The sequence below is a fragment of the Odocoileus virginianus genome, chromosome 19, assembly GCF_023699985.2.
Source record: "Odocoileus virginianus isolate 20LAN1187 ecotype Illinois chromosome 19, Ovbor_1.2, whole genome shotgun sequence".
NCBI classification, from domain to species: Eukaryota; Metazoa; Chordata; class Mammalia; order Artiodactyla; family Cervidae; genus Odocoileus; species Odocoileus virginianus.
This window is the reverse complement of record NC_069692.1, coordinates 8,599,506-8,617,789: the sequence shown is the minus strand read 5'-3', so window position 1 is coordinate 8,617,789 and position 18,284 is coordinate 8,599,506. Positions and strand designations below refer to the sequence as shown.

Below are 18,284 nucleotides of genomic sequence, written 5' to 3'. Positions count from 1 at the left end.
ATGAAGATCTTAAAACCTAGAGAGATGCAGTGAGTTGCTCAAGATAAGGTAGATGATTAGAAACAGTGATAATTCAGATAGAATTCAGGTACCTGATAGGCCATTGTTCTATCAATATAATACTCTTTTGTAGGATTATAATTAATTATATATTACATATGATTATATATTACATATAATTATATATTATAACTATATTAATTATTACTCTTTAAGGATTTTAATTTGTGGAAATGAAAGTTGAAAATTTATACTTTATTATGATAGAAAATATTTTTCTATTATTTGTAAGAGTTGCTTGAGTTTTATTCAGTATGTTTGTCTGTTTGCTGTATATTTGAAATATATAATCACACATACTTCCAAAAAGAATTTGTTGCTGCTGACATAGTAAAAAAAAAATGTTACTTATTCAACTATATAAAATGTCTCTATATATTTGAAAATCTTACCACGTATTAAATTACTTGAGTCTTAAGATAGAATTTTATAATTTATTTTTTAGATCTCTTGATGTTTTAAGTGATGGTGTTTTGAAGGACCTTTCTGTGTTTTACCGGAAAATGGTAAGGTTTATTTTTTTTCAGTTACAGTATCAAGTAAAGCAGTATATTTGGCCCAACTTCTCAGTAGAACAAATTCCTAATGAATTCTGATTCATTAGGATCTTTTAAAAATGAGGTCATGAGACTTAGGTACCCACTGTACAGGCAAACCTGATAATCAGAATTAAAGATATTCAATGATAAAAGTAATATCTATTTAAATTCCTTTATAAATGGACTTTATGGAAAGCTTCAGGGTCTTGTTATTTTTTGTCTGTTTTTTTGTTATTTTTTATTTAGCAAAGATCTGGAAATTATAAAAACATGGGCTTTTAATGGTTTTATTTATTTTTATTGAGGTGATGTTGATTTATAATACTGTATAAGTTTCATGGGTACAGCATTATATTTCTGTTTCCGTATACCCTGCAGGTTGCTTCCAACCAAAAATTTAACTTCTGTCTGTCAGCATATGGTTGATCCCTTTTACCTGTTTCACCACCTGCTTTTCCCTTCCATAACCACACTCTGTTCTCCTTACAAAGGGAATTTTGGGGTTTAGTTTATTCATTTATTTTGTTTTTATTTATTAGTGTTTTATATTCCATCTATGAGTGAAATCATGCAATATTTGTCTATCTCCATCTGACTTATTTCACTTAGCATAATACCTTCATGGTCTATGTTGTTGCAAATGGCAAGATTACATCTTTTTTCATGGTTGAGTAGTATCCCATTTTATGTATATATATGTGTGTGTGTGTATTTGTATATGCAAATGCATATAACACAGGTTCTTTATCTCTTCATCCCTTGATGGGCACATACAGTGCTTCCATATCTTGGCTACTGTAAATAATGTTGCAGTGAACAAAGGGGAGTATGTATCTTTACAAATAAGTGTTTTTGTATTCTTTGGATGAATACCCAGAAGTGCAATACCTGGCTGTAATATGGTAGTCTGTTCTTAATTTTTTTAGGAATCTCCATCCTGTCTTCTCTAGTGACTATACCAATTTAAAATCTCACTAACAGTGTACAAGAGTTCCCTTTCCTCCATGTCCTTGCCAACACAGGATATTGTGTTGTCATTTTGACCCTAGCTTTCTGATAGGTGTACGGTGATATCTCAGTGTGGTCTTGATTTGCATTTTCCTAATAATTAGTGATGCTGAACATCTTTCCATATGCTTATTGGCCATCTGTATGTCTTCTTTGGAAAAATATGTATTCAACTCCTGTCCATTTTTTGATCAGACAGTTTTTTGTTGTTAAATATATCATTGAGTTCATATATATAAGTTGTTTTTTGATATATCATTTGCAAATCTCTCTTCCCATTTGATGATTTCTTTTGCTCTGTAGAAATTAGTTTGATGTAATCTAATTTATGTTTGTTTTTGTTTTCCTTGACTGAGAAAATAAAAAGATACTGCAAGACTCATATCAAAGTGCATGCCACCTATGTTTTCTTTTTTAGGAGTGTTACAGTTTCAGGTCTTACACTAAAGCCTTTAATCTGCTGTGAATTAATTTTTGTCTGTGGTGTGATAGTGGTCTAGTTTAATTTGTTTTACATGTGGCTGTCCAGTTTTCCTAGCACTATTTATTGGAGATTGTCCTTTCTCCATTGTATATTTGCTCCTTTGTTGTAAATTAATTGTCCATATATGCAAGTGTTTATTTCTGAGCTTTAATTCTGTTTGGAGATCTTTGTATTTATTTTTCTGCCAATACCATGCTGTTTTGATTACTATGGTTTTGTAATATAGTTTGAAATCAGGGTGTGTGATACCTCCAGCTTTGTTCTTTTTAATCAGTGTTGCTTTGACTATTCAGCATCTGTTTTGGTTCCATGTAAATTTTAGAATTTTTTGTGTAAAATGTTCTTGGGATTTTGATAGGGATTTTATTGAGTTGGACTGTAATATGGTAATTTTTCCGTTCCATGAGACTGGAATATCTTTCCGTTTATTTGTATTTTCTTGAATTTCTTCTGACAGTGTCTTAGAGTTTTCAATGTTTCAATGTTTTCAATCTTTCACCTTCCTGTTTAAATCTTTTCTTAGGTGTTGTATTTTGTTGTGATTGTAAATGTGATTGTTTTCTTAATTTCTCTTTTTGATAGCTTATTCTTAGTGTATAGAAATGCAACAGGGTTTTGTATGTTGGTTTTGTATCCTTTGCTTTGCTGTATTCATTTGTTATTTCTAACAGGTTTTTGGTGGAATGTGTAGTGTATCTATGTATGTGTAAAATCATGTCATCTGCAAATAGTGACAGTTTTACTTCTTTCTTTCAATTTGGATGTCTTTTATTTTTTATTGCCTAATTGCTCTGGCTAGCACTTCTAATACTGTGTTGAATAAGAGTGGTGAGTCAGCATCCTTGTCTTATTCCTGATGTTAGAGGATAGCTTTTAATACTTTGCCATTGGGTATGTTAGTTGTGGATTTTTCGTATATTATAACCACTTTCTTGAGAATTTTTATTCTAAATGGGTGTTGAATTTTGTCACATGCTTTTTCTGCATCTATTGAGAAGATCTCATGATTTTTATGCTTTATTTTGTTAATGTGGTATATCACATTGATTGATTTGAGGATGTTAACCATTCTTACATCCCTGGTATAAATCCCATTTGATCATGCTGTATAATTCTTTTGATGTATTATTCAATTCAGGTTGCTAATATTTTTTGAGGATTTTTGTATCTGTTCAGTAGAGATATGGGCATGTGATTTTCTTTCTCTATGTTGTCTTTGTCTGGTTTTGGTATCAGGGTGATACTGGCTTTATAAAAGAAGTTAGCAAGCATTCCCTCCTTTTCAGTTCATTGAAAGAGTTTTAAGATAGGTATTAAATCTTTGACTATTTTGTAGAATTCACCTGTGAAGCAGTCTGGTCCTGGATCTCTGTTTTTTAGGTGCTTTTTGATTACTGTCTCAATCTCTGTATTCATGATTCACCTATTCAGATTTTCTGTCTCTTCATGATTCAGTCTTGGAATGTTTTATTATTCTAAGAATTTGTCCATTTCTTCTTGGTTTTCCAATTTTTGTATTCTCGTATATTCTTTTACATTTCTTGGTATCATTTTTTTCTTTCATTTTTTATTTTATTTATCAGGCCTTCTCTTTTTTCTTTGTCTAGCTAATGATTTGTCAATTTTATTATCTTTTCAAAGAATCAACTCTTACTTTATCTTTTCTACTGTCCTCTCTTCCTGTTTCCTTCCTTCTGCTAGGTCTTTATTTCCTTTGGTCTTCATTTGTTCTTTTTCTAGTACCTCTAGGTATAAGTTTTTCTTGTTTTTTGAGGTAAGCCTTTATCGCTACAAACCCTTCATACTGCTTTTGCTGTTTTCCATAGATTTTGGTATATCATATTTTCATTTGTCCTCTGGTAGGATTGTTTCTCCTTTGATTTCTTCAGTAACCCAGTTGTTCCATAGCATGTTGTTTTTTACATATTTGTGATTTTTCTATCGTTCTTGTTCTTAATTTCTATTTTCTTATACCATTGTAATCAGAAAAGATATTTGATAGGATTTTGGGTTTCTTAAATCTGTTGAGACTTTTTTGTGTCCCAACATACAGCTTATCCTTGAGAAAGTTTCATGAGCATTTGAGAAGAATGTATATTCTGCTTCATTTGGATGGAATGTTCTGTTCAAATTTGATCTGTCAAATATATTCGGTCTGATGTTTCAGTTAAGGCCACTGTTCCCTTGTAGACTTTCCTTCTAGATTGATCTATCTGTTTATGTATATGTGAAAATCGCTTAGATGTGTCTGGCTCTTTGTGACCTCATGGACTATACAGTCTATGGAATTCTCCAGGCCAGAATACCAGAGTGGGTAGCCTTGCCCTTCTCCAGGGGATCTTCCAGGGAGACCAGGGATCGAACCTAGGTTTCCCACATTGCAGGTGGATTCTTTACCAGCTGAGCCACAGGGAAGCCCATCTCTTGATTTAAGTGGGTGGTAAATACTCCCTACAATTATTTTGTCGCTGTCATTTCTCTCCCTTTGGGCTGGTTAATAGTTGTTTTACATATTTTATAGTTCTTAGGTTAGGTACACATACATTAGTAACTTCAATGTCTTCTTGATGAGTTGTCCTCTTTATAACTGTATGCTGACCATTTTTTGTCTGTTACATTTTTCGGCTTGAAGTCTGTTTATCTGGTGTGAGGATGGCTGTACCTGCTTCTTTTTTGCTGCCATTTGCTTGGAGTATAGTAGCCCATCTCTTCACTCTGAGCTTGTGTTTCTCCTCACAGCTGAGGTGTGCCTGCGGGAGGTAGCACAGAGCTAGTCTTGTTTTTTGGTGCTTTCACCCAGTCTCTGTCTTCTGATTCATGAATTCAGTCCGTTGCATTTAGAGTGATTATTGATAGATGAGGACTTGGTCCTGACATTTTATGTTTTGTTTTTTGTTGCTTGACATTTCTGTTGTTTCTTTTTCCTTGTGTTTTTGTCATTTTGGTGTGGAGGTTTCTTTGGTCTTTTTCTCAGTGTTTTCTTTTTTTATGTTTCATATCTCTGCTTTGTAGGATAAAGTTTTGTGGTTGTCCTGAGCTTTGTAAAAAAAACAGCTCATAGAAAAAATCTTTTTTATGCTGGTTACCTTCCTTTACCTGTTCAGTTTTTCTTATCCCCTTTTATGTTTTTGTTTTCTCAAATTATCCCTTTTTATGTTGTGAGTTTGCTACCAAACAGGAGTGGCTTATAGTTCTTCTTCTTTTTTTCCTCTGTTTAACCTTTATGCTCTACAGTTTCCTGGTTCTATTTATCATTTTGCTCAAAGTTTTATTTACTTTTTTCTCTATTAAAGTACTGCTTTCAACATGTCTTGTTACACAGGTCTAATGTTGATGAACTCCCTCAGCTTGTTTGTTGGAGAAAGCCTTTGTCATATTTAAATGATATCTTTCCCAGATAGAATATTTGTGGCTCACAGTTTTTAATCTTTTAATATGCTGAGACTGTCATTTCACTCCCTCCTGGCCTGTAGAGTTTCTGCTGAGACATCTGTTGATAGCCTAGTGGAGGTTTCTTTATAGGCCACTGTCCTTTTTACACTGCCTGCCTTTAAAAATCTTTGCTATTGACTCTTAGCAATCTTATTATTTATTACTTGTCTTGGAGAAGGTCATTTTGTATGAGGTAATTTCATGTACTTGTATATCCAGTTCCTTCCCCAGATTTGGGACTTTCTCAGCTGTTATTTCTTTAAATAAACACTCTGCTGACTTCTCCCTCTCTTCTCCTTTTGGGTTACTGATTACCTTAGTGTCATCCTTCCTAAAAGAGATAGGTCTTGAGGAATTTCCTCATTTTTTAATATTTTGTTCCTTCTTTTTCTTATACTTGTATCATTTCAAGATTTCTATCTTTGAGCTTGCTAATTCTTCCATATATTAACTCTATTTCTATTTCTTTCTAATGCATTCTTTATGTCATTTGTTAGATTCCTCAGTTCCAGTGTTTGTTTGGTTCTTTTTTTAGAGTTTCTATCTCTTTGGTAAAGGATTTCTTCTGTTCATTAATTTTATTCTTGAGCTCATTAAACCACCTTTTTGACTTTTCTTGTAGCTCCTTGAGTTAACAGCTATCTTGAATTATATTTCAGTTATATTGAAACACTCTGTGATTCAGTTTGGTTTCTGGAGAATTATTTTCTCTTTTGTGATACAGTGTTACTGTGGTTGTACACGGTGCTTGATGAGTGATTCCTCTGCAGGTGCATTTGAGGTTGGTGATAGGTTGGAAGTTGGAGTCCTTACTCTTGTTTCCCAGTAGGTGGCGTTCTGACACAAGATTTTGGTTTCTTCCCTGGTTGCGTCCGATTGTATTTTCTTGTTGGCACTTTTCCGGCTTCCACTGGCTCGGTGAGAAGTGTGTCAGTGCCTTGTCTGTTCCTTCTGTGCCTCCCTGATCCTTGCTGCCTTTCTTCTGCCAGAGCTGCAGTCGTCAGTGGGATGTGGGGCCCTTCCCCAGCGTCTGGGATTCTTTGAGTGACGGTCTCCTCTGCATGGGGGGAGGAGGAGCATGAGAGTGCTGGAGCAGTTTCACAGGTGTCTCTACTGTGTCTGGTGTTGTGTAAGGTTTCTGGGCTCCGCCACTGTGGGAGGTGGGGGTAGAGGGCTGGGTTCCAGGGCCCACTGCCACTGCTACCCAGTGACCTGGGGTTGTGAGCACCACCACTCCTTTCAGGAGACTAGAGACGTGTGTACCGCCTTGCCTGCTGCTTCTTGATTCTCTGAAGCTGTAGACTCAGCTGCCATGGTGAGAGGCCCAGGATTGCAGGCACAGACTCCACTCTTGGTGGTTCTGCCTCCTTCCTCTGTGTGTTCCAGCCTGCACCTTTAGACGTGCAGATGTGTGGAAATCTCTGATGTCCTAGTGTTGGACAGAAGCACCTTCTTGAGCTCTGGCTGTTTTACTGGTTGTAGATTGAAGGGGCAAGAGAAAGGTAGGTGATGTAATTCCTCTACACATTTAGTAGAATTCATAAGAAAAAGTAACATCTTTTTTCTTATAGATTCCAGCAATGGAGAGAAGAGTCATTACACCATATCAAGATGGACCAGATATTAGCTATTTGGATGTAGAAGATGGAGATATCTTTTTGAAAGAAGAAGTAAATATGGAACAGAATTACTCGTAAGCTTTAGATTTGGGTTTTTTTTTTTTTTTTTTCCCGTTTCTTTTCTCCTTCCCCCATTTCCAGTCTTGGACACTGTTGGCACTTTTGTACTGCCACTGAAAGAAAATGTGAAAACGTAGAAAATAGGTATTTATGTTCATTCTTAGTCTTGATATGACTGCATAATTAATATTTGTAGATATAACAAAATTAAGCATAAGCATAAAAGGAATATAGCCTTCCAGTTTAATATGTTGGGTTGAATAAGTACAGTTATCTTAGTACCTTTCCAAACCCTGCAGAGAGCATAGTAAAGAAATGAAAAAGGCATGTTGTGTTAGAGTAGAGGGAACAGGAAAGGAGTGAATGTCGGTCAGGAGACGTTAATGTTTTGGAAGTTAGAAAGTGGTTGTTGAGCAATAGTGACTTAGAACAGAAAAGACAAAACAGAATTCTTGACAGGCTTAAGAATTAGAGGTACTAGGTTTATGAAGACTAGTGTACCTGGTTGGATTTCAAAAAGAGCATTGTTTGAGAATTTTTCTAAAAGCATTGATCTATTCCTGAACCAAATAAGTGCCTCACCTCCATCTTGATAGAAGAGAAAAGGTTTGCCTTCTGGGGAGGGTGAACCAAGGGGATTCATCAGCCATTCCTCTGGATCCCCCAGTATAGAGAACCCTACTAGTTCAAGAGATACAACCTATAAAGCCTGGCATTTGGGAGTCCTCTGATAAAATATCCCAGGTTCTACATAATCTCCCTGTTGACTGTTTGACAAGTCAGGTTTAGAATTTCCACCCTGTGTTTTAGGTTAGTTTACCAGCTGGTTATAGAATTACTTTCCCTTTACTTGGTAAATGACCTGTTAAAATTTTGGGATGTTCAAGTAATTTACTACATATGAGTGTATATATATATGTAAGTGTATAATAATCAATTATGTTGCTCTCTGAAAAGTTCCTCTTGGTTCCAGGAATTTTTTTTAACCTCTTTTCTGGAGTTTGATGGTACCTGTCAGGCTACTTGATATTTATAAATGTCTGACTTGGATGTATGATGTGTTACCACATTAAAAGTGATCATAAAATTAACACTGACTTAAGTATATTATACTTTACAAAATAATAGTATTCATAGCTGACCTGTGTTAACTGGGGATAAATTATATAATGAGATTTGTTATTTTTAGATGAGATAAGATACTTGTAGTCCTCATAGATAGTGTTATTTTCCCTTTCCTGGTTAATAATGCTTACAGCATCCCATGAAATGCTTTAAAAATTATCACCAAATATTTCTAGTTCCAGATCATAGATTATAATAGTTTGTATGTGAGCATGTACAGTATTTTACTTCTCAAGTATTTTCATATATACCACCTTGTTTCTGACTTTCACAGAAATACTAGTTACAGTGTGATAGTATCGCATTGAAGTTTAGTGGAACTCTGGGCCACATAGATAAAGGGGACTCTAGAGCATGTGTATTCTTCTGTGTTTTCTGTTTGATCAAAATGCTGTATTCCATTGCTCAAAATTTCATTGTTCTGTTTTACCTCTAACTTAACTTTTTAAAAATGACTTTTATGTTTGCTTTTTTCCTAGGGAAAGTATGTTCAAGAAGACAAAAACAAAAGCGAAAAAGAAGCCACGTAAACGGTCAGATAGTTCTGGAGGTTATAATCTTTCAGATATTATTCAGAGTCCGCCATCTGCAGGTTAGTGGAACCTATTTGAGGGTGTATTTTCTGATGTAATCTTTCACGACTCTATTCCTTATCTAATTCATTTAACATGTGTTGAATGCCAATACATGCCATTTGCTGGGCCTACAGAAACAGATAATCCTTGTCTTAGGGAGGCCACAGAAAATGGTGTGTGTTGTGGTTAAGTACTCTGATACCTGCTCTGTGAGAACAAGAGAGGCACCCAAAGCAGCCTGAGAAGGTTTGTTAGAGGACACGTCTATTAGAGGACACGTCTGTTAGAGGACACGTCTGTTAGAGGACAGCGATAGCTGAGCTGGCTCTTGCAGAGTAAAGAGGTTAGTTAAGAAGAGGAGGCAGGTTGACGTGGTAAGAGAACAGGGCAGTGTTTCAAGCCTAGAGACAGTAGAAAGATTGCACATATCTTATGCACACAGTTCCCCTTAGTTCAGCCATATCAGATCTCTGCAGATAGGAGATGGGTGGGAGAGGGTCAGACTTTGGAAGATATTAATTCATAATACTGTCTAGTGTTACAGTCTACACTCAAATTTCCCTACTTGTCCAAAAATGTTTTTATAGCCTTTTTTGTTTTAATGTAAAAGAAAATCTGATGTCTTACTAAGATTGACATTGCCTTTGCTTATTGTTTTTTTAGTGTTTTTACACTAGAGTAGCACCCCCTCACAACGTTTTGTTCTGTTTTCAGAAGTTAAGGCCAGTGGTGGTATAGACTACCCTATATTGTAGATTCATCTGATTAGATCTAAATTAAACTACCTAAATTTTAAGTTTCTTTAGATAAAACTTTGAAGTGTAAACAAATAATGACACTACAATATGGCTTCAAGGAATAGTAGGTGTATCTATAGCAGTAAGACAAACTGGTGCAATTTCTATCCACAGTATTTTCTTTCATAGTCAATCAGCTTTATACAAACAACTTAAGTACAAATGAGGTATTTGACATGCTTGATAAATAATGTGAAGAATAATTGCTTTAGGTAATATAAAATATATTTTAAAAGATAGCTAATATAAAGGTCTTTCTCATTTACTACATATCTTGATTCCTATTTTAGGACCTTTTCAAGTTTAAAATTCTGTGATTTTTCATTCTCTGTGTTACATGAATTACCTCACATCCTTAGAAGGAAGCATAGGTACATTGATGAGAAGGTATTTAAATGGATAGATAATCATGGAACTAGTGATTTTCCAAATACCTAAAAGGTTTATGGAAAAAGCAGACATTTGGTTTGTTTTAAATGATGTTATTGTTAGCACATGTGTTAGAGTCATAGCATTTGAGAGTTGGAAGAGACATTAGTAGTGAACTAATTTATGCCCCTTCCTTTAAACTTGAAGCAAGGTCAGAAAACTGTAACGTGATTTCAGGTAGTAATAGACAGAAGTAGAATTTATTTTCTTGATTTCCCTTTGGTATTTTTCCTGCTATACTACTCTTTCTGTGGCCAAAGCAAATAATGATTGAAAGGTTAAATTTAATAGGGGCCAAAAAAAAAAGACCTATTCTTGAAGAAATTTTGAGTATGAGGCTAATTTCATCAAGGATGGTTGTGTGACAGCTTAATTTTTGTGTTGACCCTTAAAGTTAGAAGACATTATTTATTAGATTAATTTATAATTAACCTTTGGAAACATTCCACTAGTAAATATATTCTTTTTTATAAAAAAGAGTAGCATTTACTTATTTTTGTCTTCCTTTTTTATCTTTATGGGGGAAAATATTCTGAGTCACTTCTTACATTAGATACCAAATAACAATCTTCCTCATAGTTGATATGTAATTGAAATGAATGAAACTTGTTTTAAAACCTCCATTTCAATTTTCTTACTTCATTAAATTATTTGGTTCTTTAAATGTAATTCATATATGTTTAATGTATATGTGTTTAAATGTTTGAAAACTTTTTACCTTTTAGGATTGTTAAAGTCTGGTAAGACCAATTCTGTGGAGTCTCTTCCAGAACTATTGACATCAGACTCTGAAGGAAGCTATGCAGGAGTGGGTAGTCCTAGAGATTTACAGTCTCCTGACTTTACAACAGGATTTCATTCAGATAAGTCTGAGGTTTGTCTTTGTTTTTTAATGCACTATTTTCTTCAAATTCTAGTCTAGAGACGGTTTAGTCTTTTCATTGTTTTTACTCTAAAGTGAAAGTCGCTCAGTTGTGTCTGACTCTGCGACCCCATGGACTATACAGTGGAATTCTGCAGGCCAGAATACTGGAGTTTGTAACTTTTCCCTTCTCCAGTGGATCTTCCTGACCTGGAATTGAACCGGCGTCTCCTGCATTGTCAGCAGATTCTTTACCAGCTGAGCTACTAAGAACCCAGCATTTTTTTACTGGGCTTTTTTACAAGTGTTTTACTCTAAAACACTCCTCTAACTGGTTTATAAAAAATATATATATATAAAACTAGTGACATAATACATGTCATGTAGTATTAATTTTCTCATGTTTGCCTCATGTTTCTACTCTTAAAGATTTTATTGGCACTGTTGAGCTGTTTATGATGTTATATTTCTAATCTTTCTACATTAAATATAATATTGATGTAAAGTATAGCAGTACTGTATAGGCAGTTGAAATATATGTGTATGTGTAGTTGCTCAGTTGTGTCTGACTCTTTGCAACCCCATAGACTGTAGCCCACCAGGCTCCTTTGTTAGGAATTTTCCAGGCAAGAATACTGGAGTGGGTTGCCGTTTCCTACTCCGGAGATTTTCCTGAAGCAGGAATGGAACCCATGTCTCTTGTGTCTCCTGCATTGGCAGGCAGATTCCTTACCAGTGGCACCACCCGTATATTCATGGCTGGATTACTTGAAATTTATTTTTTGGAATGTCAGTTAATACCAGCCAAAAACTAAGGAAAATGATTTTGAAAACGAGCTGAATTGCAAAATCTGTTTAATATCTTTCCTCCATGGTATTAATTACAACAATGCAATCTGAAATGGAGTCTCCTAGTCTAGCATAATTGACACCAAGCTGCTGAATTCCTAGTCTGGTGAACTCTGGGGAGGCCATATTTTAGACATTTCAACATTTTATTCCTAGTTGTTAATATACAGGGAATGAAAACATCTAACTAACCAGATATAATCTTTTTCTAATCTCTCTGCATTCACAAAACATATCAGAATATCTAGAAATTTGTGAGACCTTAGAAAATGAACCCTTTATTAAGAGTCTCAGGACTCAAGGACTGATACAAAACAAAATTTTATTAAAATTTTTTATGTAGAGTAGAAGTTTGGGGACAATTCATATTACACTAAGGTTGGCCTGGAAGACATTTGAGGTTTAAAGAAAGGTTGAAGTGCCTTTCTAGCAGTAGTAGAAGAATCTATCCTTGCAGTGGAAATAACTATTTCAGTAATTTCCTTGACCTTTTTTAATAGCAACAGTTTTAGCATCCCTTTTGAAGTGACAATATTATTTGGCTTTCATTTTATTCAGAGTCCTTTAAGTATATTCAGAGTGAATTGTGTGACATTTAAAAGTGCTAGATGATTATTGTCATAAAATTTTATTCTTTAATATAGTTTAACCAGTATCTGCTGAGTACCAACTGTGTGTAAACTGCTGTGCTAGGGGTGCCTATTACTACTCAATTAAAAAAAAATTTTTTTTTTTTACCTCCAGGGGAAAATTAAATCATATGTTAATGGTACACCTCCTACATATTTTAGAGAAGATTTAAAACCATGGGAAAAATCACCAGTACTTAAAATAACTGCTCCACAGCCCATTCCCAGTAACAGAATTGATACTACAAGCTCTTCCAGTTGGGTTTCTGGCTCTTTCAGGTAGGATTTTTATTTTGTTCTGTACTATACTTGTTAGTTGGCAAAAATATCATTCATTCTTAGTCAAATGAAAATTTTTAATGGAGCACATTTAAAAACATTAATACAAATTTCTAATATAGAGGAAATGATCTAACTGCATACAAATTATCAGCTAAAGTGCATACAAATTACTAACCAGCTAAAATAGGCTCTTTTTTCCAGACAAAATATAGTTGCCTTTGTAGTGTCATTAGTGAATACTAGTAAATCCTCTGTAACAAACACATAGATGCACGCAGTGACTTGACATCACCATTTTTTTTTTAACGAATAGTGTATATTAGTGAAAATACCCACTCAGGAAGACCATTTTGTCTCTTATAGGCTTACTTTATCTTTTCTTTAGCACATTAAAGGGTATTTTAAGAGCTCATAAAATGTGTTGTTGTTCACAGTTATTGTCAGAAGATATTCATTTAGTTATACTATTATACTGTAGTTTTACCTTACCTATATATTCTGTCCATGATTTTATTTTATTTAGAAAATCCAGTTTTTAAAACAAGGAATAAATATAATTAAAATACAGTATTCTTTCAAAATGCTTATTGAGGTTGTTCTTCATCTTTTATTACCTAGTATGGTTTATTATAGGCTAAAACTGTTAATTGCCTTACTAGTTATCATTTGGACCATTTGTGTAAATATTTGAAATATGCTCTATTGCACAGTTGGAATAAAGATTATGATGTCCTGGTTTATGATGGTTCATGATCTAAAGATAGTCAGAAAGTAGTTTCAAAATTTTTTGCCTAAGTAAACATAATTGTGGGAACACTTGGAAGCATCTTCTAATCATTAATGTTAGACTGCTTTATTAAACATATATCACTTAACATTTGACTTTAGATACATTTAATTATTATTTATGTATGTATATATAAAAGAAGCTTTCATTTATCCTTTTTGAAGTTGACCACAGCTGACAAAATGGACCTAAATTGTCCTCTCATTAATGATGTTATATATAACTTACAGTTTCAGTAATATTTGGGTATAAAGTAATGAATGGGTTGTAAAGTAGCTTTTATATGTCTTTTAGCCCTGTCAGCCCTCCTGTCGTGGATCTCAGAACCATCATGCAAATTGAAGAAAGTAGACAAAAATGTGGAACTACACCAAAGACAAATTTGGGGTTGGTTACAAAATCATAGAAAGGAAAGAACATGTTGTATTATAGTTTTGCCCTAAGGAATTAGAAAGACCTACTGGACCTTTCCTATTATTTTTCTGCATTTGATGTTAAAGTTAGTTCTAAGTTCTTTTCTATTGATAGGTAATTTAGCCTCCATAACATTATTTCTTACGTACGTGCTAAAGATTGAGTTGGGTTGATAGTCCAGCTCTTGTGGAATATAATATTATATACCAGAAATTGGCCTCTAAAATAATCCATATAGGCTATTTCTGATACAAGTGTGATGCACGCTATTATAAAGGCTCATTGTAGCTATTATTTTATCCTTGGTAGTATAAACTGATTATATATGTATATATATATATATGGTCACTGTTGAAACTTGTGGTCATTTTGATCTAGTAATAGTAAAATTTCATCAAATAAACACAAAACAATATAATTACCTGTAATCTTAAGCAGAAATTTCTAGCAAAATTATTTCTTATGGAATTAAACTTTCTCAGAAGCAGTAAAACTGATTGGTTTAATTTAATTTCTAGAAAAATGATTTCTCATGGAGTTAAACTTTCTCAGAAGCAACGAAAAATGATTGCAATGACTACCAAAGATAATAATTCAGGAATGAATAACATGGAAACAGCTTTAAGTGCTCCTTCAAAAAGCCCCAAGCCAGCAAATGCATGGTATGCTCTAATTTTTATTAAAATAAGCTTTGTACATTAGCTTTTAAGGTGGTTCTTGGCTTTGGTTTTTTTTTTTCCTCCTGTTTTTTCAAATATTTTGTTCCCCCTTAGCTTTTATGTTATGAATCAGACCTTGGGAAATGCTTTATTTTTTTGTTTGTTTTGACAAGTATATCATGATTTTCAAATTTTTTCATATGTGTAGATAAAGTTTCTTCTTGGTATTTTAATTAATGTTTATTGCTAAAGTAGTTTGAGAGCATTATTTTTTCATTTTTTTTATAAAAAATATATCATGGAGAAGTTTGATAAAAGTAAATCTCTTAGCACCCTAATTTCTTTGCACATTCCCTGTATGTATCATGAATATCTCTGTTATCATAGCTTGTCATTGTCACTTTTAAGCAGGACTATTTACTTAACAATGTGTTATATAGTTTTCTCCATTAGAATTTAACCATAAATGCAGCATTAGCAGGAATCATTTCCAAAGAGTTCATATGGCAATTTTGAGATATGTTAAATAGATTGTACTTCCTGCTTCCCTTCCATCCTCCTTTTTTGGTAACTAATGTCATAATAGACTTTGTAAAAAATTTTTATTTATTTTTGGCTGCACTGGGTCCTCATTGGTCTGCATGGGCTTTCTCTGGTTGTGGCATGTGGGCTCAGTAGTTGTGGCGTGCAGACTCTAGGGTATGCAGGCTTCAGTAGTTGTGGCACTTAGGCCCAGATGCTCTGTGGCATGTGGAATCTTCCTGGACCAGGGATTGAATCTGCGTCCCCTGCATTGGTAGGCAGATCCCCAGCTTCCATACCACCAGGCAAGTCCACTAATAGAATATGTGGAAACCAATTTTAGAGGAAAAATACATGGATATGTGAAGGGCAGGAAAAAACCCTGTTGCTGTCACAAGCATAGAAGAGAGTACTGGAGATTACCCTTGATTGCGGGAGGGGTGGGGGGGCATGGGGAGATCCTTTCATTGCTTCTAATGCCACTTTTTTTCTATTTGTAAGAAGGAATATTTTTTCCCAATTAAAATGCAAATTATTTTGGTGGTTTTTTTTTTTTCATTTATTTTTATTAGTTGGAGGCTAATTGCAAATTATTTTGAGGAGAGTATCAACTCATTTTATTTTGATTGCTATCAGGAAGACTAAATGTCAGAACCACTAGTAAATCTAAAACTTGATCACAGAAAAAAAAAAGATGAGAAAACCCAATTTAAAAAGAAAAGAGTAAAACTTGAGGGAATGGGTTTAATAGAATGTTTCAATTCATTGGTATTTGTTGTGTAGCTTCTACATGCAAGGCATGTTCTAGTTTCTGATAAGGCAATATACAAAAGTAATTTGATCACTGCCTCTGTTAGGTTTATGGAGTAGCTGTTAAAATAGAGTTAATGTTTTTCCTAAACAAAAGCATGGAAAAGACCAAAAAAAAAGAATAAATCTTCTTAAATTAGTTCTCAAGATACTAAATATATTGCAATTTGAGCCAGTTAACTAAGCACATGAGGAAGCTTTCTGCTGTCATGTCAGTCGTGTCCGACTCTGCGACCCCATGGACCGAAGCCCACCAGGCTCCTCTGTCCATGGGATTCTCCAGGCAAAAATACTGGAGTGGGTTGCCATTCCCTTTCCAGGGGATCTTCCCGACCCAGGGGTCAAACCCGTGTCTCCTGTGTTTCCTGCGTTGGCTGGCAGGCTCTTTACCACTAGTGCCACCTGGGAAGCCTGAGGAAGCGTTGGGCTTAGGAGGAACAATTTCAGCCATGCCGTCCACCAGTTTCCTTATGTAAAAACAAAAAGTAAACGAGCAAAAGAAGGGGCAAAACAGTGATCACTCAAGTTGGGAAATCCAGCTAATAGACTTAACCTAACTCTTGGTTTCAAATCTGTTTCAAACACTGGAGTTCATTCCAACCCCAATAAAAAAATTCTCTTTTGACTGGTTCAGATTCACAACAGAACCATCGTATGATTCTGGTTCCTTTTTTATGCCTTTATTTTTCCCAGGAATAACTAATTCCCTTACTGGGAAACATCCCAGCTAACTTACGACTTTTGTTTTTTATTGGAACCATTTTCATTTAGAACTCTGAGTTCTCTAGTCTGAACTAGGCCTTTTTCAGGCACGCCTAATACTGTGATCTTGAAGTTTCTCTTAATTGTCATCCTGGGATTTCCTTTGCTTCCCTCCAGTGTTCAATCCCGTTTCCTAGAGGCTGTGTTTTTTGCTTTCTTGGTTTATTCTTTGATTTGAGGTAGCATACTCCACATCAAAACCAGTAGTTTTCTGATGAAGAATGTATAGGACGTACATTTTTGGAGCTCTTATAACTTTGAAAATGTTTTTATTCACGCCACCCTTGACTGACAGATGGGAACAGAATTCGGAGTTGGAAATCATTTGTAGAGTTCCTTTTTCTTATTTCTATTGGGAAGTCTAATGCCATTCCAATTCCTAACTCTTCATATGTTACCAGTTTCTTTTCCTCCTCCCCCCTTTTTATTTCTAGTGTTCCTAAATTTCATAGTGAAGTGCCTTGATGTGGGTTCTTTTTTGATACCTTATACTGGCTACTTGGTGGGCTCTCTTATTAATTGTGAAAAGCATGTCTAGGAACATCCAAGTCTAGGAACAACTTGTATACTATTTGATACTTTCTTCCTTACTAAAATCATATTAGAAAAAAAGGAATAGATTTGTTTTTCTGAGGATATCTCTTGTAAATGTTGGTCTAAATAAAGTTGGTAGAATTTAAAGTTTGCTCAGCTTTGAAAAAAGTAGAAAATTAATATGAAATTAGCATTTTAATTTGATTTGATTTACAGATTATATATATGGAATATATTCATTGCTATAGTGATTTTTTTCAATTACTTCTCAAAGGAACATGTTCATCTCCTGATAAATCATCTAATGTGATTTTTCTTAATTATTAAAGGATGTTTTTATTCTGTTTTTATCTTAATAACGGGCTTCCCTGGTGATTCAGCAGTAAAGAATCCACCTCCAGTATAGGAGGTGTGGTTTTGACCCCTGGGTTGGGAAAATCCCCTGGAGAAGGAAACTGCAACCCACTCCAGTATTCTTGCCTGGGAAATCCCAAGAACAGAGGAGCTTGGTGGGCTACATACAGTCCATGGGGTTGTAAAAGAGTCAGACACAACTTAGCAACTAAACATCAACTTCTTAATAATAAGGTTAATGTGCAATTCTTTAGCAAATCACAAATTAGCCCTTTAAGTCTACTTCTGGTTGTGATAGGGAATTTACTTAGTTTGTTCACCCATTCCTTCCCTTAGTCTGTATGATGACTTCTAGTATGTAACAGTACTCCTGCTGCATGCAGTTAGGTGTGACAATGTTAAATATGAAAAATAACTGGTTTCTGCATTACAATGAAATTCTAACCAGTTGACTTTTAAATCTGTTGTGAAAATACCAAGTATATATGGGAGTTGATCAGTTTTCATTATCCTTTATTTTACTTGGAGAAATAAAACTGCATTTCTCACCAGCCATCTTGAGTGGAAGAATGCACGATCTTTGTGGCCTGGCTGTATGAATGTAACTTCTTCCAAATTCCATTTTGAGCTAACCTATAAACTGAGTTCAGTTCGTTAATTTTTTAGCTAGAAATTTTACTCATTAAAGCACA

The 18,284-nt window shown here is 34.5% G+C and overlaps 1 protein-coding gene across 1 annotated transcript in view; it reads left to right on the top strand.

The window, feature by feature from the left end:
• The window catches only part of IBTK (inhibitor of Bruton tyrosine kinase), a 98,214-nt gene that overhangs the window by 61,401 nt on the left and 18,529 nt on the right, over positions 1 to 18,284 (top strand). Inside the window, exons 19-25 of the mRNA XM_020913943.2 lie at positions 506 to 566; positions 7,095 to 7,216; positions 8,807 to 8,919; positions 10,854 to 11,002; positions 12,584 to 12,747; positions 13,832 to 13,924; positions 14,470 to 14,613. Of these exons, the coding sequence (XP_020769602.2) occupies positions 506 to 566; positions 7,095 to 7,216; positions 8,807 to 8,919; positions 10,854 to 11,002; positions 12,584 to 12,747; positions 13,832 to 13,924; positions 14,470 to 14,613 (846 nt within the window). The remainder of the gene's footprint in view (positions 1 to 505; positions 567 to 7,094; positions 7,217 to 8,806; positions 8,920 to 10,853; positions 11,003 to 12,583; positions 12,748 to 13,831; positions 13,925 to 14,469; positions 14,614 to 18,284) is intronic.